Raw genomic sequence first — 25,955 nt, 5'->3', positions numbered from 1 at the left:
GTGGCTGGTGCTGTTTTGATAATCTATCTTTACCAGGATGAACGCAGGCTACTGCGAAGAGAGAGATTTGAGATGATTCTAGTTCCTCCTCAAAGCAGGTATTTATACTCAAACACTTGGGATTCCAGACAGTTTACGACTGAGTGCGCCGGATAAAGCGGATTGTTTTCGTTTCGTACGATCAATTTCTCAGGAGACTTAATACAGCAGTTAGAAGATTTCTCGTTTGATAGCTCTCTCCTTTGCCCATCCAACGGCAGAAGTCGCTGAAACTAAGCGAATAACTTCAAAGCTAAAGGTCATTCTTTTCATGAGCAAGTACTGGAAACTGCGCACTTGTTGTCGGGGCCATTTGTGAAATAAATTTCGTTCCAGCCCAAAACATTTAATGATAGTTAAATAGTAATTTACTGCTTTCCTGGAGAATTTTAAGATAGGGTTGTTTAACTGTGACAATAGACGGATCGAAACGCACCAATTACTGATTACGAGTCTTCATAGCCAATAACATCACGGCTCAACTGACAGATGACCAATAACTTCGCGACGTAATTGACCAATCAGATCAATAACCAGAGTATAATGTCATCAACTGACGTGATACAACTCACTTTGACTCTGAAGATGACTACCGCACAGGTTGTCGAAACGTCAGTCACTGTCAACAACAATAGTCCTATTCAGGACTACGTTCACCCGGACGATCAAACTCAACCTACTTTTGATAAATTCATATTCTTCGAAATTTTGCCGAAAAACGCCTTTTGAAACCGTTTTCTGGTTACTGTCGGACAAATAGAACTAAAAAGACCCAAAACGACACTGTTTATAAGTTGAGCGCTGGACTACCTTTCTTCCCAGACGCTAAATACAGTGGAACCTCCTTTTAACGAAGGGCCAAGGGACTGGCAAAACGTGTTAGTGTTCGCTGTAACGAGGGTTCGTTACCGGGGAAAAGAAAATCGTTCGTTATACCGAGAACTTCGTTACATAGAGGTTCGTTAGGTTCCACCGCATTAGCTTCCCATGTTCGGGCATGCGCACAAGGCAAAGTGTGACGCCTTTCCCTCGACTTTAACCTGTCACTTCTTCTCCTCTCCACTTCTTTCGGCATTTACTAAGGTTCATTTTGGTGGGAAAGTTTTGAGGAAAACGTTGAGAATGGCAAGATTACTTCGAAGGAAGTGCAGGTGGTTAGTAGAACAAGAATGTCACTGGAATTTTCGGGTCAACTACACAGTTTCTTCGCGTTTTTTTCGGGGGGAATGTTTGACTAAATCAACCTTGGTGTGAAGTATATAAAATAATTCTTTTTTTTTTTTCATTTTTGAACTGCGGTTGTAGATGAAAGTGAAGAATGATCATCGCAGTAAATTTTCCAATTTAAGCAATTGGAAAGAAGAAGCCTGAAAAAAAAAACAAAAACAAAAAAAATCAGGGCTTCAACGGGATTCGAACCCGTGACCTCCGCGTTGCCAGTGCGTTGCTCCACCATCTGAGCTATGAAGCCACACATTGGGAGCGAGGTGTCGAGCGAGGTCAGTTTATTGAGTTCATATCTCCCGTGAGGAGTGAAATGGTGTTAAGTATATGAAATAATTCATATATTTCTTCCCCCTACATAAATGAGATGTCAAAGTTATCTGATGACCGGTAGAGCTGATGACGCCACCAGTGTTTTAACTCGTTTCCTTCCGCTTCCCATATCCCCGCTCATTTTGCTGTACTCGCTCAAAAATATACACTGTATTCGTTGCATGGCAATATCCTTTATTTGCAATTAAACTAGGTAAGGTAGCAAATCAAGCTTACACTTGACTTAATAGCTCTCACCAGGTGACAACAGAAGTATTTTAACCAAAAATTCTGGATCTGAATCAACGGTTGTATTCGCGACAAACGTTTTGCCTACGCTCATTTCGTTCGTGAAATGTTAAACTGCTTTTCTCCACCCAGGACAAGGGCTACAGGGGATATCTCTTCTTTCACAAAGTAAAATACGTTTACGGTTGATATTATTATCATTTTTTCTTTTTTTCAGTTTGAGCTGAGGCGGCGAGCAGCGAGCTCCCACTTTTGCTCAAAGTTTTAGTGGGTGTAGGGTAACCACTCTAACACTAAGCAGCGAGCGGCGAGGCCTTTAACTGCGACAAACGTGGGCAGCGTAGCCCGAGAAGAAAACCTAAAGGAATGTTTTTTTTTGTTGTTTTCTGGCTGACGTACCAACGTTCCTTTTTTGCTAATGGCAAAAACGTTCAGGAAACACAGAGAATGTTAATAGTCCAGTTTGAACCAGCAAAGAGAACGGCGACAATAGAAGTCACTCATTTTTGAAGGACACCAAGAATGAATACAAACGCCTTTATATCATTACATCATTATAGATACTTCCAACAATTTTGTTATCTGTTCCCATCGAAATGTAGGCTGGAAATCACGTTTTCGAGAAAGCAATAAATAAGAAATATCGAATTGTCAACACGCAACAATCAGAGAGAAATAAACGACATCAGCGCCCAGTTTCTCAAAGGACGGTTAGTTCCAACCTAGAGTTCAAATTCTTAACCTCCGATTAGGTTTTAATACCAGTATTTATACAATGTTTTGAGTATCTTTTCCCGGTAAGCATATCTACATGGGTCTCTGAGTTTACGCTAATAAATATTTTCTAAGTTGCGGTTACACGAACGAGAAAACTTTGCTTAAAATTTAGCTAATCCCAGGTTAAAATTAACCATCTTTTGAGCATCCGGACCAAGGAAAAAATATGTTCAACACAAAAATTACAAAATTATGGATGAGATAAACACAGATTATCTCACATAAATTTTTTTCATTAAATAATATTTCATCTGTAACTCATTATCACGGTGCCAAAACTCAACATCCACAGCATTTCAAACGAAATAAATTACAGACGTAACTTGTCTGTCGAACTCTTTACAATAACTTATTAGGCTGTTGCTTTTCCCATCGTTATCCTTCCGGGAATAATCCTGGAAAGGAAATGAAATTGAAAAAAAAATCAAACATTCATAACTAGAGAATATAAGCTCCCCCCCGGTGGGGGGGGGGGGGTACTCCCTATAATGGCCCATACTGGGATGCTCCGCCCGAAAGGGGTACCTTTGTTAGGTTTGAGGTATATGAAAGAGTGGAGATTTCACTAGTTAAAGTGTAGCAAAGTGTATAAAAGTGTAGGAAAATCTGTCATTTCGGGTTGTCAAAACGACTAAAAGGGCAAACATACATTTTATTCTGGTTTTGTGATTTACTCATATTTTAAAGACATGCAATGAATTTACAGCAGTTAAAAGGGATGAAAACTTTTAAACTATAGATACGTGAAAGGGGTAGCATTGTTAATAGAAGGTACACGAAAGGGGTACCTTTTCTCTCAAAAATGATATATAAATGGATGAGGGGCTGGACCTCGGGGCGAAACCTCCCCGTATCAATCTTTGGTAAATATCCCCTCTGGAAATGTAGGATAAAAAAATTGATTTCAAAAATGGATACCTCCACACCTTTTCCCAGTTCTCCCCCCACTCCACCCCCAGTGCAATCAGGTTACACCCCTTATAGATACACCGTAATTCCAAAGTAATAACTCTATAGATTTCAAAACTGAATAATAAAGGCGAAATGTAGTTTAACACATCATACCTTAATTGCTGTCATCTGCCACGTTTGGGAGAAGATGAAGGCTCATCTCTAGACGTTACCGGGGAATTCAACTTTGGCCTGACGTTAAGAGAATAATATTTTACAAAGTAAAACGAAATAGGCATGAAAATTTACTCTTGAGACCTAGTAGGATTCCATTCATTTCATACGCAGGTAATGACTGATTTTATTCTTTTACATGGGCATAACCTTTTGACGAAAGAAAATGGACTGCCTAAATAAGATAATTGTAACAATAAATATCATAATTTTTTATAATTTCGATTCTGTACTAATTTGGAATGTGGATGTCATAGGGAATGTTATACATCAAGAAATGAATGAGTGAATGAGTAAATATATAGATAGATAAAAAGACAAATAAATAACAAATGCACATTAATGCTATAAAACTGGAAAATAAAACCCACAAAAAGCCCTTTTCCCCTTGGGCCAAGTTGTTCAAAGCTGGGTTAAGATAACCCAGGGTTGGCGCGAGATTTGAATTCAGATTTGAAAGCTTAAAACGCATTTAAGTTTTAATTCTTTTTGTCTACAAGCTGATGAATGGAAGTTCTAAAAATTACAGAGAAAATTATCCGGGTAAACCGCTAATCAGTCTTCGAACAACTGGGCCCTGATCAGTAGCCTGAGAATAGCAAACAAGATAAACCGCATTAAAATTACACAGTTGGTAGCGCCATTGATTTGCGCTAGCACGTATTAACCCTTTAAGACCAAAGACTGACCAAAGTCAATTTTCTCTTGACATTATCAATGCATAATCAAGGGAAAATGTTGTGAGAATGAATGAAATGATCACCTGATGGGAAAAGCTTTGATCAGTAAACAAATTCTCTCAACCAGTTCTTTAAACCTTTCACTGCCAGAGTGCTTGGTGGAGTTTGTAAGGTGACTCTAACTTTTGGGTCTCTGGTCGAAATCCTATGATGTGACCATTCAAATGAAAGCTCTCCGCCTGTGCTGTCACATGGTGGTATGTGTTTTTCAAAATTTTACAAAATGAAATTGGCAAACTTGGTCGAAATTTTCCTTTGGCTACATTTAGCAGTGAAAGGGTTAAAAAAATGTATGGAGATCAGTCTGGAAGATTTGTATTTGGATATTGGGGCTTAATAAATATTATGTAATGCATGTTACCGTTTTCGCTTTCGTCTGTCTCCGTGTGAGGGGCTGTGTTTAACCTTCTCTTTACACCTGTCTTCTTCGGAATCGGACGTCTCTGTCTCTGACAACTCACTTGATGATGAAGATGACGACGACGATGAGGACGAGGCAGAGGAGGACGAGTCGGACTGGACACCAGTGGGCTCATCTATTTGAACGCCGTCCGCTATATCGGCTATCTCTGGTCTTTCTCTCTAATGGAGCAACGCCAAAAGCAGACACGTTTTTGATCACTTGGCTGTGACGTTGTTTCAGACTCATTTCAAATCAGCGCACCTGTCAATCTAGGGAACTTTAGCATTTAAGACGGCGACGGCAGCTAAAACGTTACTCAAAAAGTCAATCTTCTTCACTCTTATTCCATCTTGTTTGATTTGTCCAAAGTCTGCGAATCTTTCTGGAGTTGAATTCTAAAGGACTATGATCTAAGTTCAGAAAAGTTAAGCCAGTCTAAACCTATTGCTTTTTTGCCGCCCTTGCTACAGTCGCCGTCATCGTTGCTAAGGCTCCCTTATAAGAACTCGCAGCGGGAGCTTGTTAGGGCGCTGGTGGTAAGGGAACTAAAAACAATGCAAGTAATGGTTTGGCTTTAACAACTGGCATGGTTCGTACAACTACACACAAACTAATTTAATAAATAAAGAAAATAAATACCGATTTGGAGGCAGCGCATTAACATAGTGGTTCTTCGTCTACCTGATTCCTGGTCGAATTGGAATTTGAAAATGTTGGTTTTTGAGGAGAGGGGAAAACCGGAGTACCCGGAGAAAAACCTCGCAGCAAAGGAGAGAAACAACAACAAACTCAACCCACATATGGCGTCGACGCCGGGATTTGAACCCGGGCCACATTGGTGGGAGGCGAGTGCTCTCATCACTGCGCCATCCCTCGCCCTTGCTCCTGGACTTTTCACGAATTTTTCAAAGACAAATTACAGTTTTCAAGGACTAAGATTTATTCAATAAATCGGCATCTTTAACCCCCTTTTGAACACCATATTGGCTAAGACACGTCATTTACGATTTTTACCCCTTCTTACAACCTTGCCATGGTTGATCACATTATTTTATACTACTTTCTGCAAAAACACACCGCGTATGACTTGCCAATAAATCTGAGGTACAGAAAAAGCATTTCAGATAAAGGAACAGAAATAAAATACTGTATATCCACAAAAATGTTATTACAGTACCCGTGAATTTTACAGGTTCTTACACAGACGATGAGCGCAATTTTCCTCGGCGTAATAATCTAATTTTACAGAAAATGCCGTCTAGCGTAGACAAGGCAGTGAATTTCAAGGCCTTTTCAAGACCTAACAAAGAAATCAAGTACTTTTCAAAGGACTTTAACCGAATTCAAGGACTTTTTAAGACTACTGCTAAAATTCAAGACCTTTTTCAAGATTGTATGAACCATGCAACAATCCTTTAAAATAATTATGACTCGCAATCAAAGCAGGCAAGTACTAGACACAGACCTTTAACCTCTTATACCACTTTCGGGACAACTTTGGCCTTCCCCTGAAAGATAAAAGTTACTTGATATTGAAACAAGTATAAGAAGACAAAGGTTAAAAACGGATTGGAAGAGTTTGTCTCCCGAAAAGGAGGGGTGGGGGGACTCCCAAATGGAAAGGGCGGTGATGCTCTTCGTCTCGCTTAGGGGTGTAAATTTCGGATTTTGGTCTCGCTTAGGGTGTTCTGGGCAAAACGCCATTATATTTTTATAGCCGCAAAGGTCTGCTTTAGGGTTACATGCGAAGAAATATAAAAATATATATATATATTTCAATTATATATTCGTTTTATTTACTCGATTCATGTAATCAAAGTTTAAAATGGTCTCTTTAAGGGTCAAAAGAACATTGGGCCACACCAAGATTGGTCTCCTTTGGGGGTTTAATTTAAAACTTCCGAAGAGCATCCCCGCAGCCCCTTTCATAGGGGACTCCCCCTGGGGCTTGCCTGTTTTTAGTTGCTTTCGATTGACCTTATTCTTGAATAGAATTACATTGTGTAGTGCCAGAAAATATCCATACCCCCCCCCCCCGCCCCCCCCAACAGAGGTCAAAGGAAATTCCACGCCTGCTTCGCGCTTGCCTTCGCTCACAAGAAAAACGGGAAAAGATAGGGCCCGTTCTACAAGCTACAAAAGCAAAGCCAGTCAGTCGTGGTATTTTATCAGAAAGCAATGAGTAGCTAAATGTATTTATTACCTCACGGTTTTATGCCACACGACATTGAAGTTGACTGGTGAGCAGAAGTTTTGAGTGACAGCAATTGTTGCGTCCAAGTTGATGACCACGTGCCACCAGCCGCCAGGGATAAACACTGTTTCACCAGGACAGTGAAGAATTTCAAGCTTCAATGAGAACAGAAACAGAAACATCTTACGGCACAGGACAAAATCAGTTTTAATAAGGTGATGTTACACGGGACGATTTGCAACGACGACTTTTATCGCAAAACAACGTTGCAATGTTGGAACAATGTTGCAACGATTCGAAACAATGTCGTAACAACGTTGTAACGCTGTGCTGCGCTAAAAATCGATGTTGCGAATCGTCTCGTGTTACATCACCTTTTCGCCAAGAGACAATTATGGGAGAGAGAGAGAGAGGGAGACGCCAAGTCTAGTCCTGGGGACATGTGAATGTCACCAAAGTTATTTTTAGACCGATCAAACAATTGAATTAATCGAAAGTTGGTTTCCGGAGAGGTCCGCAAACTTTTATTCAGTGTTGTCAAGAGAGAAATTCAATAAACAGTCGCCATTACAATATTCTGAATTTGTTTGCTTCGAGACAGTCCCGCGCAGAGTTGATGATGTTTGAGACAATCGACTTAAGTTTGCGGACATCCCAGGAATTAGACTTCCGTTTAATTACAATCTCTAACAAAAACTTTAGTGAAATTCACATATCCCGGCCAACGTCCTAAGATTCCCTGTCTGTTCCATTATACTCTCTTGGTTATGGTAATTATTCGACTTGCCTTGCACACTCGCCCCTATGAGAACACCTCTCGTAAGCTACTACCCTTCCTAAACACCAAAATCTTTCAACTCAAAGCCTTACAGTTGGAAACTCTCGCAAGTTAACGCCACTGTTTGGGGGTAACATATTTATAATGACGCATAGTCTAAACTCGTTGGTCGCTGTTTGTACTAGGCTACTCTGTCTCTTTTGGGCCTGGCGTTTTTAACAACTCGAGCCTTAAACTGAAAACAGTTCTGCGTTAAATTAAACTTTGTAGTGCTTCAGGTTGGATAACGTTCTTCATAGTTTCATGTGTTTAGTCGCTCAGCTCATTCCGTCACAAAATTGTTTCCCTAATTTGAGCGTACCGCCAATACTTACACGCAATCTTCGCTAGTCATTTTTTTTAGCATGTACTTATAAAATATTAGCTTTTGTTGCTTTGATGCGTCGTAGTAGTTAATAAATACTTTAAGAGCAGCGAAAAAATGACATGAAAAAAAAGTTAGCTTAAGTTATAAATTCGATATATATGCTCGACGGCGAATTGACCATGATACAGTACTGAATCAAACTAAGAAAGTGGCGAACTGGTCGGTAGCGAAACATCAAGGTAGCAAAAGAACACAAGTAGGTGGTGAAATAACAACAACAACAAAAACTGTTTAAAAGGAGGCAAATATTAAAAACGGTCAAAGTACTTACGGGTTTATATTCCTGAGGCCAGGAGGGTAACCGCGTCTTAGGGAAAATTTTTGTGAACCACGTGATCGCTTCATCTCGCTGATCACCTCCCTCTGCACTGGTGACCTTGAGGAGTTCCCTGGGAACATTTGTTGGGAACAAGGCCCATCGTTTGTGTCCTGATACAAGACTGTTCCATGCACTGGTTCCCAGGGGGTCTATGTGAATTCCGGTGCCTGAACGAGCAGGACCCATCACAAACCACCTGAAAAAATACAGGTCAGATAAGATTAAAACCCTGTTGGTTTCAAAATGTGTTTTAATGAACAAACCAAAACGAAAAATGACAGACTTTCACTTAAAGTTCAGTTTAATTCCCCTAACTATACACTACTGTGCTATTTTGACAAGGTTTCAATGTGTTGGCAAATTACTCTATGGCAAAACCAAAGGAATACGCAGTTCCAAAAGTAGGGTTAGTGTGATTTGGAGTTTTTACACAGTTTTTTTTACCTGTATGGGGGCCTTCTCTTCTCTCCAGCAAATCTAAAGAGGTCATCAGCAAAGAAGCGTGGTACATCATAATCATGCAGAAGTCTCTTTTTCTCTGTATGCTGTAAAAGAAAGGAAACATCACAGGTAGAAATCGCCTACCATAAAACCTTCAAACTTCTTCTGTCTGCATACAAAATATAAGCCAGTATCACTGTATGCCTGCACTAATAAGCTCACCATTGGGTCTCTTTTTCCAACAAGTTTTAGGGGAGGGGTGAGAGGAGTAGGAGCGTATTGAAACCCAGAGAGGTAACCCTTGGCAATTCATTTTATTTTATAAAGGGCACTAATAGAGTCTTAGTGCACTTTCCATTTGTCAGAACTGGCCGGCCGGACCATTGCCAGACCAGTCAGTTAGCAAATGAAATCGGCTTTTTCAAGGATTTTCGCTGAAAAACCATCCCCTTCATGCATACTATTTAGGATTTGACTTCTCTGGCTGGGACAAAGGGAAGGGTGTGGCCAGTCAGTTCTGACAAATGGAAAGCGCCCTAAGTGAAAAACTGTAGGATAGTACCATCACTGTGAATGGTACCCAGTATCTTCCACCAAACCTCTGCAGTCTTTCAGATAGATATCAATATACTGTTAATCCTCTATTAAGCCACCCAAGGGGCTTATTTCTTTCAAACACAATTGAGGAGGGGGCTTAATTGAGAGGTGGGGGGGGGGGGGGCTTATTTAATTTAGCAAAGATGATGGGATCAATTCTCCATAAAGGACTAGAATACAAAGTAAAAAAGCTCAATTACAAGAAGTTGGAGGTCATGCAGCCGAGGATCAAAAACAAATCCGAACTTCCAGTTGGTGAATAAACCAACCCGGATCAGTCCATAAGAAGTTTTATAGTCATGATTGATTAACACATACCATTTATTAGTGAAGAATAATAAAGGGGGGGCTTAAAGTTTAGTTTGTTCCCCTGAAAAGGGGGGGGGGCCTTTTTAGAGAGGGGGGAGGTTTAATAGGGGATTTATTGTAGTTGATTTGAAAGATTTTTGTCCACATATAGTAACTGTCAAGTGTAACAAATCAAATCCTTGCAATGGGTACTGAGAGAAGGGGGGAAAGTGACTGTTCAAAAGAAGTGGGTAATAAAGACATTTGTACAGTAACCAGTGTTCCAGATGAGAGACGGGTCTCGGGTCAATGACCCAACAAAGAAGGCTTCCTGACCCAACAAATGAAATGGTCTGGGTGACCCCTCAGATGGTCTACGTGACCTCCCACTTAAAAGAATTAACTAGAACAGTGAGTAATCCTTCCTCTTCTACTTCTTCCTCAATGATGGGCATTAATTACTTTAACACGTCAAAGTAAAAGAGTGAAACAGTGGGTATTTAATACTTGTCATGAGCTATAAAAGGGCATGTATATTTCACAAGTTCACATGCAATAAGAAGTGCTTTTGAAATAGGCCTGTTTACCATAGCCAGTGCCACAGGGAAAACTAAACTCTGGTTATTAAAGTCCATCTGTGAAACAATGCTGAAATCCTTGTTCTGGCCCCCACCTACGTGTCAGGATTTGAGTACGTGCCATGATTGGCCTATTAAAAAGGTGATTGTTGATTTACCAATCAATAATAATAATAATAATAATAATAATAATAATAATAATAATAATAATAATAATAATAATATAGGTGCTTATTATTAAGCACATTTCTGTCCCCAATGCTCCTTACATTATGATAAGAAAAAGAGAAAAATAAGAAAAATCTCCAGCCTATTTGACATATTATACATCAAGTACTGTAAACTTTAAAATACTAAAACAAAAACAAAAAACAAATGTTAAGCATAAAAATAAAAGTAAATATTTCCTGAATAAAAATGTTTTAAGTTTTGTTTCAAATGTGGCAACACTGTCTGCATTTTTTACATATTCTGGGATAGTGTTAATCAAGATGGAAGGAAATCAAAACACACTTCCGGTAATTTATTTAGTCTGTGTGGGCCCAGAACAAGGATATTGGCACTGCTTCACAGACTTTAATCACTGAAATTAAATTATGTGGACCTGTGGCACAGGTCTGTTTATCACTGATGTCATTATTGCAATGTGCACATTTTAAAACAAACCAGTTGGCTTGAAAATGTTCAGCAGGGGTGAGAACATAATGTTTATTATCTAACAAGATAGATACTGGACATTGACAATTTGAGAGGGTGGAAGGGTTGTGCAGTGGTTAGAGCACTCATCTTCCACCAGGGTGACCCAGGTTCAAATCCCAGCATCAATGACATATGTGGTTTGAGTTTGTTATTGGTTCTGTCCCTTGCTCCGAGAGGTTTTCTCTGGGTGCTTTGGTTTCCCCTCTCCTCAAAAACCAACATTTCCAAATTCCAATTTTACCAGGAAAGTAGATGAAGAACCACTTTGTGGATGTACTACAGTAAAAACCCACGTATAAGAACCTAGATTTTTCCAACTTAGCCTAAATAGGTTCTTATAGAAATGGTATTTAGTGGGATTTTAGGCTACTTAGGTTCTTAAATAGGTTCTAAATTTTAATAGGGGCACCCCAGGGGCCCCACTCACATATTTTAATGATGGGGGGGTCCGAAGGATTTTCGTGGATCTGACATTTTGGCCAAAAGGAATTTTTTTGGGTCTATGAAAGACGCCAGGATTTTTTTGGGTCGCAAAAACAACACAGGGATTTTTTTGGGTATTGTATTTTTCATCAGCTCAAATCGACAATAACATAAGCGCAATTTACTGCTTGTGTGGTATTACGGGATATTTCTGAGATTGTGATCTATTTGAAAAGTAATTACCGGCACTCCACGTGCATCTAATCCCGACAGAAATATTCAATAGGTCACGTAATTCAAGGACTTTCAAGCCAGTCATCAAAACCACAATGGAAACACTGTATGCAAAGTAAACATTTTATGAATTAGATTTTTACCCGCTGATATATATCTATTATCAAATGATTACGTTGCAAAACTCAAACCGGGAGTCAATGCTGTTGAGTTCCAGCAAGAGCCAAGAGACCAGCTAAGAGGTCCAGTCAGTTGTGATCCCATTTTTGTTGTATGAAGAAGTTCTCTTGAAAATATTAGTAACATAACATTAAGCTTGCCAAAGTGGTTTATGAACCCATACAAAGATGTGTCGCTGACTCAGTTATTTCAGAAGATAAATAATAAAATTTGCTGATGCAAAAACACTGAGGGATTTTTTGGGGTATGCTAAAAAAAGTAGTGATTTTTTTGGGTAGACAAATTCTGAAGTTGGGATTTTTTTGGGTATGAAATATGAACCTCTGTCGGACCCCCCCGTCATTAAAATATGTGAGTGGGGCCCCTGGGAGGGGCACCAGTGATCAGCACAGATAACTATACTACAGGGCATATGTGATATGGAATATGTTGCTGTATTAAATAATTATCTAGAATACAGTTTATTTGATAACCATGCAGTAATTTTATCTTCCCAAAGTACTGGCATGCATGTCTTTCATGCTGTAGTATCCATAAAATGCCGCGTTACAATTTGAATCTTACTGACTGAAACCTATACTTAATTTTTTTCCGGCTGTATTTTCTTCTCGACTGCCTTCATTTTTGTAAAATAAGAACCTATTGAAAACTTTAGGCTAAATAGGTTCTTATGGAAAGGGGGTTCAAAATGAAAATTTTAGCCTAACAGGTTCTTAAATTGTAGGTTCTTATATGTGGGTTTTTACTGTATCTGTAAATCACTACATTGTATTTATTTATTTATTTACTCCTTTATTTATTTATTTATTTATTTAATTAAATGCATTGCATGAAATCTTACATGTCACATTCCCATGTAGTAGTTTATGTGTCTCTTTATCAAAATAATTCATTTCTTTTTTAAGTATCTGGACCCCAGACTATCAGGATGATTTAGTTCAGGTAATGTAGGTTTTAGTGTATTGCTGATTTTCACATAATGTCATCAAAATTTAAACAGAAGAATTATTGATCCCCATGGGGTTTGCTTTTCATGAAGTACTAGAGCCGCTAAAAACAAATATTTTTAACAGATTTTCTATTTGAAAGCGTTCTTCATTTTGTGATAGGGTATCGATGAATTCCTAAGCTTTTGCTTGATGCAGAATGAGGTTAAAACAATTGACCTATTTTGTGGACTTTGCTGTCTAAATAGTCTAGCAATATAGTAAATCTCCTTAGCAATCCTTACCTCACCAAATGAACTGTCAAATATATACAAAGGACTGTCATCTCTCTGGTGTGCCATGTAGTCTGTATAATATTTCATTTTCATTTTCACAGCATAGCCATCATCATCTTCACCTACTTTAAACTTTTGATGCCTGTACTTCTTTGCCAGTTTCTGTGAACATTACACAGTGTTAGAAGATATCTTAAAATTCCTGATGAACTGATTTTGCACTTATTAAATCACTGTCTTAAGCTGTCTTATAGAGACCAGTCAGCATGTATCAAGCCAGAAGCATGCTCCTTCTCCAAGCTGAATAGTAGTCAACTCTCAAAGACAGACACCACTAGGACAAAATACAACTTTGGGAGTTAGAGATTAGTCACAATAAAATGAGTAAAAAATAAAAAGAAAGGGACCAACATCAGGTGTTCATCTTTTTGAAATATCTGTAAGAGAGGGTTTACTGAAGATCTTATTTGCACTATGTGCTAATGGCCCATATATTGGTCTCACTGAAAATGTTCGGTTCATGCAAGCATGAATATGACCAATTTTGAATTGAGAGAGAATATCCTTACAATATAGTCACATGATCTGTAATGGGATATCAACAATAACAACAACAACAACCACCACAAACAAACAAACAAACAAACAAACAAATAAGATCTAATAAAGTAAGATTTACTGCAGTAAGCCAGACTGTAACTGGAAACAACTTATCTGTAGGAGGGAAGCTGTAAGGAAGTATTTTGAATCCACTTTATGTAGGCACTGCTTTGTATTGAATTATCACTATACAATCTTTTCCTACAGAAATTGTGTAGTGAATGAAAGGCTACCGATTAGCCTGTTCCAGGCGTACAGACAGTAGGGTGCAGGCAAAAAATTGGAAAAATTTAAGTTGAAAAGGGGAGGGATCCCTCGCTCTCATCTCACTTTTTTCCCCTAGTATTGCTTTTGCGCTTGCCGTGTACGATTTAACTCACTCACCACCATCTGGGGCAGGGGGGAGGGGTGTGGGGGGTACCTTTATCAGGGTATCACAAAACACCTCTTTTTAAGAAAGGGTCTCAACAATTTTGTCACTGGTTGTAGCTACTGATAATGTAGAGTGCAATTTTGTGCTTCATACCTCAACTGTCCACTTCCTCATTCCTTTCCAGTGATCCATTGCATGGGTCAGAACAACAGGAATTCTTTGTTTTTCATATCTTTCAACAAACTCTGATTTAGAAATTTTATTGCAGTCCAGTCTGGGGACATTATCTCTGACACTTTCAAGGCTGGTATCAAACTCTTCTGCATAATTCAACTTTGTCCAGCCCTCTTCACTTTTCAGTTCTATGTAAAAAGAAAAAACACAATTGTTTAGCTGGGCTAATGGATATCGAAGGCAGAAGAAAGCTTTGTAAGTTTTACACCACTGTATACCCTGTAGATCTAACAAAGACCATGACAAAGGTAACTTGGGTAGATCTAGGAGTTGTTTGGGTTGCACCCTTAAAAACCATAACCTGTTTAGGACAAATAAGGAAGTGTCCCTACCACAGCCGGGGCAGGAACTCACCGCACCACAACACCAGCATCAGCAAAATTATGTTCACATCTTAACCCTCTTTATTTATCTGCTATTTTGGTTGTTTACTAATTGGTAATTGCATACTGGGTGAATTTCTATGGCAAGATAGGCCCTTTGGTTATATTTAACTTTTTATACCACTACATGACAAATTTCTGCAATTTGATTGGCTTAGAGCAGTGGTATTTCAGCTTAATTTGAAATACCTACATGTGAAAATTACAAACCTATTGCGGGTAGTGGTATAAACAAATAGTAACATGATTTGTACGTAATATTTGGCATAAATACCACTTGTGATATTTCAAAATTGTCTCAAATTTCACTCGCCTAACGGCTCGTGAAATTACGTATAACAAGTTCGAAATATCACTCGTGGTATTTGTGCCAAATATCACCACAAATCATGCTATTACCTATACTAATTTAATATTTTTTTATGTTTCAGTTCCGGATCAAATTTATATTATTTAGAGTATCCCACAAATTTGATTTTAATGCGATTCTGTTGTTCATCAAAAAGGAAACATTTAAATAAAATAAAAACAAAAGGTAATCATCTACATCGAAAAGAGATCAGAACAGCTACGTGCACTAAACAAAAACCAACCTGCTCTAGCTTTACGCTTAGCTGCCTCCACTCTTCGTACTGCTTTGCTATCCATCGCCTCAAGCTAATACACGGGCATCAAAGCATAGTTTCTTTTGTTCTACGATGTGATTATTTAAACCATGAGTCGACCAAAGCTACTCAGACAAGATTCTGCCCCTGGATAATACCGGCAAAAAATTTACGAAGACGGAACCATCGAAAACACGTTTGTAAACTTGTGCATGTGCACCTTACCACTAGTACCCAGATCCCTTTGTTTCCTGGTGCTAGCCAAAAGGATCACAGGCCCTGGGAACTAGATACTTTTAGGTTGCCGTTTTAGCGTGGCTGAGGTGAAATTTTGTGAGAAGCGCGAGACGAGAGGAAGAGCTTTATTTTTCTCCTCCCCTCGTCTCACACTTCGCGCAAAATGCTGCGTTCGCCTCGCTTGGCTCATAATGCGCCTGTTATTCAGGCTGGGGTAGTTCTCAACTCTTATGCTGTAAGCTGTTTTGTGCAAAAGGTTTGGTTTCACCCCACAATTTCGTCATACGCTGTAAGCTGGTTATCGCTATAGGTCGATTTTTACTCTACACAAACAGCTTCAGGAAAGCTTAACATTATAGTTAAAGAATATACAGTAAAACCCCGCGACTACTGAACCTGGATTTTTTAAGAACCTGTTAGGATACAATTTTCTGTAAAGCGCCCTCTATATGTTTCAAATTCTGGGCTAAACAGGTTCGTAGGTGCTTATTTCTAAAATCTATGAAAATAATTCTGTACACTCTGGCAAATAAGGTAAGTTAATAAAGACTTTTGTTCTTGGGCCATAGTAGTTTTATCAGAAATAAAACACACTGAACAGCGGTGATAAACATTGTGTGATTTCGCATTTTTATACTGATACTGACTTGCCGTTTCGTATGCTAGTCAACAAACATGTTTCAAAACTGATCTAAAGTGACCGTTCCACATTATGACAAGACTATTATGTAAAATTTACAAGGGGTCTAGAAATGAGACTAAAAATTCAAAAATCTTAACGGTAAAATACAAAAGGCAACAGCTAATAAAGGATCCGCTTTTCACTGCTGTTGTTGACAAATTTCAAAATGATCCCACTTAGTGTTATGTCCGGCAGCACTGACATGGTCAGCTAGCAATAGCTGACGAGTGGTCATTTTTAGTAAGAACCATGAAGTGTTCAGTCTTCCATGACATTCAAAATCAGCCTCTTTGGAGACATATAAATGCCTTATCACACTCCATTACTACAATGTAAATACCAATGTTTAAATATTAATCAAATAAAATATTGTTATTGCTACAATCACAAATTAAATATAGGTTCTTTTTTTTTGTTCATTTTTACACAACTCCTAATTTTAGTACGCAGATTTTATATAAGGAATAAGCTGAATCAAATGCACTAGATACTCTTAGCTATATTGTATTTTCTTCAGAACTGATAAGAACCTATTTGTACCTAAATAGCCTAAACTTGTGCTTACTACATTTATATAAGAACCTGTTTAGGGTAACTTGGAGAAATCCAGATCCTTAGTCGCAGGGTTTTACTGTATTGTATTTTTCCAGTTTAAGGCCTGGGTCAAGGGGTTGTTTCAAAATATGATTGTTTTGCAATATTTCCCGCTGTCTTGAAAGATATGACATTTTCACCAGATGTAATTTGTGAGGTCTTACTTTGTGCCTCAACGCACATGTATGGTCACGTGACCTGGCACATGGTCAAGAATTAAAATAAACGAAATCGGTGAATTGTCATTGTCGTTTCGCGCTCACCTCTGCGCGAAAAAAGGGCCTGCGGAGGAGTCCGTTGCGAGGGCGAAGCGGCTTTCAAGAAATGAGTGAAAGGGAAAGGGCGAATTCGCGTTTCGCGCTCGCTTCTGTACAAAAAATGAAGCGCCTGGGGAGGAGTCAGTGGCGAAGGCGACAGCTGCTTTGTGAGCGACAAAATCATTAAAAAGGACTACCAAGGAAGGACTATTACTACTTTATTTTTTCATTGTTTTCTTAACCAAGCTTGTGAGTCCTACTAGCTTGTTACAACTGCGCCGCGTTAACTTTTTCCAAAGTCTATAAACACACCTTTGGCAGACAATACGATGGGATGCAATCACTCACCCTGCTTTTATAATCAATCACGCTCTTCAAGATACTTTGGTTTCAAAATCGAGAGAGAACTCACTGCTTTGTCTGTCTCTTTCAGTTACCCAGGCGCTTGTTGGGATCTTCAACGGGAGTCGTGGGGCAAGGAGTCCTCCTGAGTATACCCCGTTGGATTTTTTAATTATTTCTCAAAGACTTCTTCTTAGATACGTCGTATGTGCAAATTACTTGATAATGCTGAAGGTAATAATCATTCTTTAGGGAAAAACCATTTATGTAAGAAAAGGGATTTTTTTCGGAGAGGGGGGTGGGGAGAGATTTTTTATGACTTTTTTTTCCCGTTATTGCTAATGCAGGGTTTTTTTCCCCTGTAACACTTCTACACGAATTTTTTTGGTGGACTGTTTCACTATGCTTAACAGCATACCTGTATATTACATACAATATTGTTACCTTTTGCTCTCTATTCCTTCATAATGATACACTACATATCACTAATTCAACAGGTTTTTCTCAATGTATACAACATCTACAACGTGGGAGAGGAGGAAAAAACTTGGAGTGGAAGGCTTCCCTGGCCTCTGTTATTCCTCTCCCACAGCCCATCATAAGAGAATAAAAGATGTTGTTTATGAATTAAGAAACAACAATAAGGCATAATACATATGTAAATTTGCGTCACTATGTAGTCACTTGGACTACCGTTTATATAACTGAACTCATGTCAACTCATCTCACACCTTATCGTAAACCGTGGATCAGTGCCATGGTTATTAATCCAAGGATTAAATTAACTGCAAAAACCGTGGACGAAGATCCTGCTAGTTGTAAACGTTGGATCTCTAGAAAAGAGATCAAATCAGCCAAAATATAAAGAAACAAGAACGAGAAGTCCGAAGACTACAGCAAAGCTGATTTAAAAAGGCAACGTGTATTGTTTTTTATAACAATATTTCGGCTGGCCATACCAGCCTTCTTCAGGTTTAACATCTGTAAACCTGAAGAAGGCTGGTATGGCCAGCCGAAATATTGATATAAAAAACAATACACGTTGTTTTAAATCAGCTTTGCTGTAGTCTTCGGACTTCTCGTTCTTGTTTATTAATCCAAGAATTTTAATGCTGAAGGTGGAGCGGGGGTGTGGGTTAGTCGCATATCTTATTTATACTTTCTGTCAGAATTTCTCTCTCGGTTTAGCAGACGAGGTTTGGCATTATTCTTACTACTTTTTATACCTTGACGGTTAACTCTCCTTGTACAAGAATTTTTTTTGCAGTTTTGGTTTGCATGAATTTATTTTTTCAGGGAACTTGGCTTGCATAAATTTTTTTGGTACCCCATCACTTTCCTAATGGACCGTCCCTTGCTAACCGAATTGAAACATTTGAGTCTGGAGAACAGGTGTCGTTTATACTTAATGCCTGAGGGGTTAACAATAACCCTTAACTCAACCCTTAACTTCACTCAATGAACAGTGGAGATTTCAACCTGAGCTCGGTCCAATACGAGTCAATCAAATGGGTAACCCAGTAGTCTAGACTATAAGGCTAGAACCTCATTCATGGATCAACACGTTCGAGGCCATCAAATCGAATTAAGGTGCCAAAAGTTCAAATGTACTCTTTTTTATGATTACCAGACTGACCCATAGTTGCGTTGTTTTTCTTTTGCCAGATTTACGTTCACCGTTTAGTCAACAAAAGTACACTGTATTTCCTGTTTGTCGAAAGGAGGGTGCAGCCAGCATCAAAGGAGGAGAAAGAGAAACAATCGCATTAGCTCTATTTTTTTATTGTATCAAAAGCCCAAGAGGCAAAACCTTGCCAATTCTAAAACTGTCGTGTGGTTTTCTGCTATTAGGTTCGCACAGATGTGGCTCAGTAGTCAGGCGACAGACTATTGTCTGGGATGACTAGGTCCGATAAGTGGAGCAGCAAGTAAAACTTTCGGCTGAGTGAAACTTCTATCGCCTTCATTGATTGAAAGGTTCATTTTTAAGGAGCGAATGAATTATGTATGTCCTGATTGCCACCCGAGAAGAATTCCGGACTTTTTATGCGTCGTCGGTTTATGAAATGTTTTGCGGCGTCAGGTCTGGAAAAGAAAACCCACAAACATTCTAGCACATGTGTAAAAGATTTACTATAATTGGATTATCCCAGTTATAAATGAGTACTAATTCTTGTGGTAGCAAGTCTCCCCGGAAAATCCGCTACCTATAACTGGCGTGCGTAATTGATATGGAATTTAAATTAATAGTGCCGGAAAGCACAAATTAATAACAATCTAGTCATGTGCAACTTATCAGTCATTAAAGTCATGGCTGCAATTGTTCCAAAAGTTACACTGAGTTTGATTACAAGGAATCATTTGGTTTCGTTTAGTTGTTTTAGTTTTGTTGTGCGACCCGTTGATAGTCTTGATAGGTACCACTAAAAACGGGGAGTGAAGATTTCTTCTGTATTCACTTAAACACTTGTAGCGGAATTTTTAACAAAGCTTAAGTACCGTCCGCGATCCGCTGAGGACACACAATCAAATCTCTTTTCATTCAGGCGCCTCCCTTAAACATGCACCTAGAGCCGACGGTGGGCCTCTACAGTTCTTTAGTCATACTCGAAAACTCTCTATAAGGTGAATACCTCTCCTCTGTGCCAGTCCAGCTACTCTCAGGGGCGCACAACGACGGTTTTCTCCTACTAATACATAGAAAACACTCTTAAGGCTATCCAGAGTACTTTTAGATCTCTAGAAATGCATTCTAAGCGGCGATTGATCATCTTACGAGGAACTTGAGGCTTTTCGAAACCAGTACAAGGGCTTCCGGTGTTAAATTCCCGAAAAATTTAGATGCAATTGAAAGTTTTACAAAAGTGAGAATTTTTCTTATTCCTCTCTCCATCACATTTTTGAAAACGAAAATTTAAGGCTTCCTTTTTCTAAAAAAATTAGCCTAACATAAGGAGTAAAATGTAAAAAAATTAGAAAATCGTAGGGGATTTTATAGATAAGCTTTGAAAATTGTACCTAAATGGAACGCTCATCTGTAAATGTTTAGCCGTTTAGTCAAGTTATAGAAAATTCTAGGCAATATTTGCTTCTCCACACAGATTTCTTACAGAAAACAGTCGTTGGGTGCCCCTGTACTGTGTCGGTGTTAAAATCAACTTTCGGGGTGCTGAAGGAGCTTACGTAGAAATGCAAATGATTAATTTTGTATGTTAGACAGGATTGCGGATTTTACCGGCACTAATTCATGTTACTGGCATTTTAACCGTGCTTAAATTTTTAAACAAAGATCAACAAAGTAACTTCTCGATTTAAACTGATTTTCCATGTTCTCATATATGTAGGAATAGAGTCATCAAAGACGCCCTTGGTTTATAATCTCAGAGAACCTGGCTGCTGAGTAACTTCAATATCGTCAAAAGCGGTTTAGCAAAAAAGTCTGTCTGGGTTCAGTTGAGGATTTGCAGAATATGTACAGGACAATTGGGGAAAGGAAGTTCTAATCCGGTAATACCAATTAGAAGATTTGCAGGAATTTTAAAACATGTTCAGGGAAATGACATCAGCATCGCCGGAGATAAGTAATCGATTCATAATCGAAAGGAAGCAATCCGGCTATTGCTCTTGTTTCTCGTTTTCCATTTTTAAGTTTTATTGAATTATTTTTTTTTGGGCTTAATAATTCTATAGCCAAGACCTGTAAAGATGCTCTCAGAACAATACAGCCCCATTTCATTTCCAATTATCTGATTGGTCGATTCACCAACACTTGCCAGACCCTTCTTGCCACATCGTTGTTTTTTTCAGTTCCTTTCTTTCTTTTGGTTTAGTTTTCGTTTTCCTCGTTGGATTAATCATGATTTTAAAACACATCATGATTAATAGAACAGTGTGAGTTTGAGCCCCTCATGCAACTACAACACGAGGTCGATCATTTTGCAATGCAAGTTCATGTTTTACCGTGCCGCTGTTTTCAATTTATTTTAAGATGAAAGATTTATCAGCAACATTTCATTTGCCTGGGACAAATATCCTGTTACGGGGATTATTTTTGTCAGTCAATCAGATTGCAAGAATTTGCTAACTCAAACATTGTGCGATATTTATATTTATAATCTGAAAATGAAATTCCTTGCATGAAAAGTAAGCAAATAAATTTATAAATATCTGACAGCATCGGACATTCTTTGGGTTTTCAACAGCTACAGGAATAGAATACGCACGCCTAATTTTTCGCCTAAATGATATAAATATATCTTTGCATGGTTCCTTTCAGGATCTCAAAGAATATATCACTGACCATTATATTAAATAGGGTGTGATTCTTAATTGATCGATATGTTCATGGCGTAACCAGTGTCAAATGGAACGGGGCGTCAAACGCATGCTATATTTCTCGGCTGTCATCGACATAAGGTTAATGTTTTAAGTTGGACTATGTCAAACTCTTAAGTACAATTATTAGCTGCAAATTTTGGCGTTTTACCCCCTACTTGAGAGTTAATCCCCTCGCAACGTACCAAAAGCCCTTCACAGAACTGCGGCAACTTCGCACGAATAAAGAGAAAAGTCCTTATCAATGGACAACCGGATATCTCCTTTAAGTGCTTTTCATTAAATGCTTCCGCGAGCTTTTAGACGCCTCTAGATAGGTCCTAATGTAGAGCCTTTTGTCAGCTGGCTATAATTATGTTATCGCTTCGTTGTTTTCACAATTGACCTTGTGCAAACTGCAAATATGGGCTCAAATATTTAGAGGTTTTGCTTTCGCGTTGACTCAATGCAGACTGGGTTGCAGTGCACACGTAACAGTGAGAAATTGCGTAGTTCTGATCAGTTCAAGTCCGGCACTTAAAAATTGTGCGTTAGTTATCAGACAAAACCGATTACTTTAAACACTTGTTGTTTTGTTGTGGGATTTAATGCGCTTTTAATACGCAATTCTTGAGAAACCTGAACACGCTATCAAAGAAAATATCGGCTTGTTTACTAGAGCAATACTTTCCTTTAAATACCGGATTAGAATGTTTGGAATTTGGATCGAACAGATAGTCAAAGATAGCCTAAACATGATGTAAGCTGATGTATCGCTTAAGGAAAAGTCTGCGAACAACAGTGATAAAAAGGTTACAACGTGCCAACGACTTAAACGTATGTTACTTATCTGAACTAGTCTTTGGATCTCTTTCTATCGTGGATCTCTTTGCCACAATTACATGAACAAGGAAGAACCCGCAGAGAAGAAAAAGAGTTTGTCTTTCTCAGACAATACCGTTTTAAATTAACCGTTTGTTGCTCCAGTTTACTAACAGCGGTACTAAGCTTTTTTTTCTGCTATTCTCTAACAAATCAAGTGTGTTGTTGGCGAAGACAAAAGCTTTCTTTAAGAAACATTTCAATCCCTATCACATAACAATCACGTTGATGGCATAGACACGGGAATGTTTTTTATGAAAACACTCCTATCTTATCTGGATGGAAATGCTGCGGATTTTGGGCCTTGATCTCTTATTCCCTGATAAGGGTAGTACAGAATGGTGCAATTGTATTCCAAAGGTTTACAAAGGCTCGCGTGTCATGTTCGTAATTTCGTATTTCCTTTGCTTTCGCAGAACAGCAGTTAACATTCTAATTTGCATTTTTGTTTTGTTTAAGCTGTTTATTAGCACAATCACAATTCAAGGAAATTTAGGACAATACTTCCAACACTAAATATAGGTGACGAAGCATGAGAGAGAGAACATTAAACACAACCACTAATTTGCATGCTTGTATAGCTTAACCAGGCATCGATTAATCCGATTATTGAGACTCATTCACGTTCCTCTGAGCGATAAACTTTAATAACATCTTGAACACTTCCTACTCAATTTCCTGGCTGTTAAGCCTGTTCAAGAGCTCTGCATGGCTCACTCCTATCTAGTTGACCTCGATTTCAAAAAAGCGTTCACTTTGATCAACCAATATTTGTACAATTAATTTGAAATCAACAGTCTCAACACAAGAGCTGTACGCCATTTGCAAGTTAATACTGGATAGTTGGTTGGATCAACAAATTATTGCGAGATGTTTACTCAAGCGGGGTCCCCGCGGAGGTTTTCCACAAAGCGTTTGCGCCGCCCACTGTCCTGTTCTGTCATTTGATGCTGGCACTGCAACGTAGACGTTTTGCTGCATGTGAAGTTCGACACTTCTTACAGCTTGATCGCTAACCCGAATTTCGAGTCCTCCTTGTGGGTTTTCAAGACGAACGCTTAGAAATGAAGCTTTTGTGTGTCGCAATTCTCTCGGGGATTTTGATGAACTTTATTTGTGCCGCGTTATCTTGTTCTCCCGATGGACGGTCACCGCTTAAGCCTACAGATAGAGTACGGAAGGCTGACTTCGTGATCCATGGAACCGTCAGGGCGAGCCCTCGTCATAGACATAAAAAGGACCACCTTGGTTTTTACAGCGCTCTCTTTGAAGTTCATTGCATCTTCAAAGGAGGAAAACTACCTAAATTTGTCAATGTGTCCCGGTTTGGATTTGTCGGAGGCTTATGTGCGCGATCTAACGCTTACTTGAACAAGACTTACATAGCTTTCATTCGTAGAGATAGCAACGAATGGTCAAACAGCACTCGCTTTGTTACTCACTGGGTGAATGCGCAACCCGCGACAATTAACGTCAAACATAAACCATACAAATCGGTGCTTAAGGACATCGCGAAAATTTTTAAAGAAAGTGCAACTTTGCCAGAAGGAGCATCGAAAGACAGCTTGCCTGGATGTCCAAAACTTTCGCTTTTTGTCGTTGGACGACCCTGCCATCGAAAGTCAAATAAACCGCACAAGAAAAGAAAGCATAAAAAATGTCACGTTTCTAGTTCACCTTCCACACAGTTCACTCACTCAACCAATGGACTTACAAGCTCAAGAAAGACTTTGATATCAGCAAGGGTCTACTCAAAAGAAACTGTACTGTCCACAACGACAAGAATGAAAGGGAATGTAGAGTTTCCCCCACAAAGTCATTCTTCGGCCTCTCGGACTACTGGCCTTTGTTGGTGTTTCGTGTTGATTTTTCACGGTTTGGTGTTGGTGGTTGTTAAGTGGCACCAAACTTGATTTGTATGACTTTGCCGAGGCAAGGTAAACAAGTCGCCAAATAGAGTGATGAGTGCGGTTTGGTTTATGATCGTGCGCGCGGGTATGGGTTAATCTGACCCTAGCGACTTTTCTTCGTAAAGGATGAACCATGACGCGGTTCAATCGAGCAGGGCAAGATCATCATTTTAAGTAGAACTCATTACTGAGTGCAAACACGATACTTCAATTGGAGTGTTTTTAGCAAAACAATGGCGGAACGCACTGCGGAACGGAAATGTACAATGTATTATTAACACGTGTGTTCCTATATTACACAATAGTATAACATCAGAAGACGCATGAAAATCCAGGTAGCCGGCGGTATTTTTGTCGATCCGATTGCGGCAGGAAGACACAAATTAGCCAACTGTCTTTCTTTGACGTGATCACGGCGACATGGACCCTGTTCATTCCTGTGTGGCTTTTGAGAATATCGCCACATGACAAAGGTTTAACAGCATGCCGAATTTATTCATGCATAGACTCAGGACCCCCAGTCCATTAAGGAAAAAACAGACTATTTTAAAAGACCTGCGATGGGACATCGCTTATTACTTTATAGCGACAAACGAACGCATTAAAACAGCGTTTATTTTCTGAGATTCCTGAACCAAGATACCCAACTTAGGGGTTGATAGTTTTATTGTTTACAAATAGCTGTGTTTAAAACTCTTTAAGTATCATGTAAATAATGTATATTTCACAGAAAAGAAACCGTTTAGTTAAACACAAGGTTTAACACTTTTGTGTTATCTTAAATACAAACGCTTCAATGTCTCAGAAGCGCGCTCGTCAAAACAATTTTGCCTACGAGTTCTTTATTTTCTGCTTGCGGAAGGGTAATTAGACCAGCTGATGCGAATACTCTTGGAGTTAATGCACTGGCAATTAGAAAGCCTCGATTAACGCATAATTGGGAACTAACGCTTGGGCAAACGGAGAAACAAAAAGGATGTTGACTCGAGAGAGAAACCTAACAAAGGGACGATAAACAGACAGTACTAGTGTAATAAGATATAAGATATGGCACCCTTTTGTACAAATCGAGAGTAAAGAAACAGGGTAATCCGCTAATTCCATTTTTATGAAGGGGGATTAGTGTCAGTTTGAGGGCAAATTATCGGCCTTCGCAAAATTCCGGACAATGTACTTGCTCAAAGTTTAAACTGAATTCTTAAACAACACTCATGAAATTAAAAAGACGGCAATGGATACGCGAGGATGTAATTATAGTAGAATTTGCAGGGGTATTAAATGGCACTTGCTGTT

The 25,955-nt window shown here is 38.9% G+C and overlaps 2 protein-coding genes and 1 non-coding gene across 3 annotated transcripts; 1 reads left to right on the top strand and 2 right to left on the bottom strand.

Annotated features, from left to right (window-relative positions):
* Positions 1-1,437: 1,437 nt before the first annotated feature.
* Positions 1,438-1,510, bottom strand: Trnaa-ggc (transfer RNA alanine (anticodon GGC)). The gene has a single exon. It is a non-coding gene; the product is annotated as a tRNA-Ala (tRNA).
* Positions 1,511-2,677: 1,167 nt separating this feature from the next.
* LOC140928618 (bifunctional arginine demethylase and lysyl-hydroxylase PSR-like) lies at positions 2,678-15,632 on the bottom strand. The gene is made up of 10 exons (XM_073378393.1): positions 15,433-15,632; positions 14,376-14,584; positions 13,259-13,411; positions 9,032-9,132; positions 8,540-8,783; positions 7,073-7,218; positions 6,335-6,377; positions 4,828-5,048; positions 3,667-3,744; positions 2,678-2,996 (listed from the first exon to the last, which is right to left on the bottom strand). Exons 1-9 carry the CDS (start codon positions 15,485-15,487, stop codon positions 3,678-3,680), a joined length of 1,239 nt encoding a protein of 412 aa, XP_073234494.1. The 5' UTR covers positions 15,488-15,632; the 3' UTR covers positions 2,678-2,996; positions 3,667-3,677.
* Positions 15,633-23,412: 7,780 nt separating this feature from the next.
* Positions 23,413-25,955, top strand: LOC140928616 (uncharacterized). The gene has a single exon (XM_073378391.1). It carries the CDS (start codon positions 23,817-23,819, stop codon positions 24,663-24,665), a length of 849 nt encoding a protein of 282 aa, XP_073234492.1. The 5' UTR covers positions 23,413-23,816; the 3' UTR covers positions 24,666-25,955.

This window comes from Porites lutea, chromosome 2, assembly GCF_958299795.1.
Source record: "Porites lutea chromosome 2, jaPorLute2.1, whole genome shotgun sequence".
Classification (NCBI taxonomy): domain Eukaryota; kingdom Metazoa; phylum Cnidaria; class Anthozoa; order Scleractinia; family Poritidae; genus Porites; species Porites lutea.
This window is presented reverse-complemented; position numbering and strand designations above follow the sequence as displayed.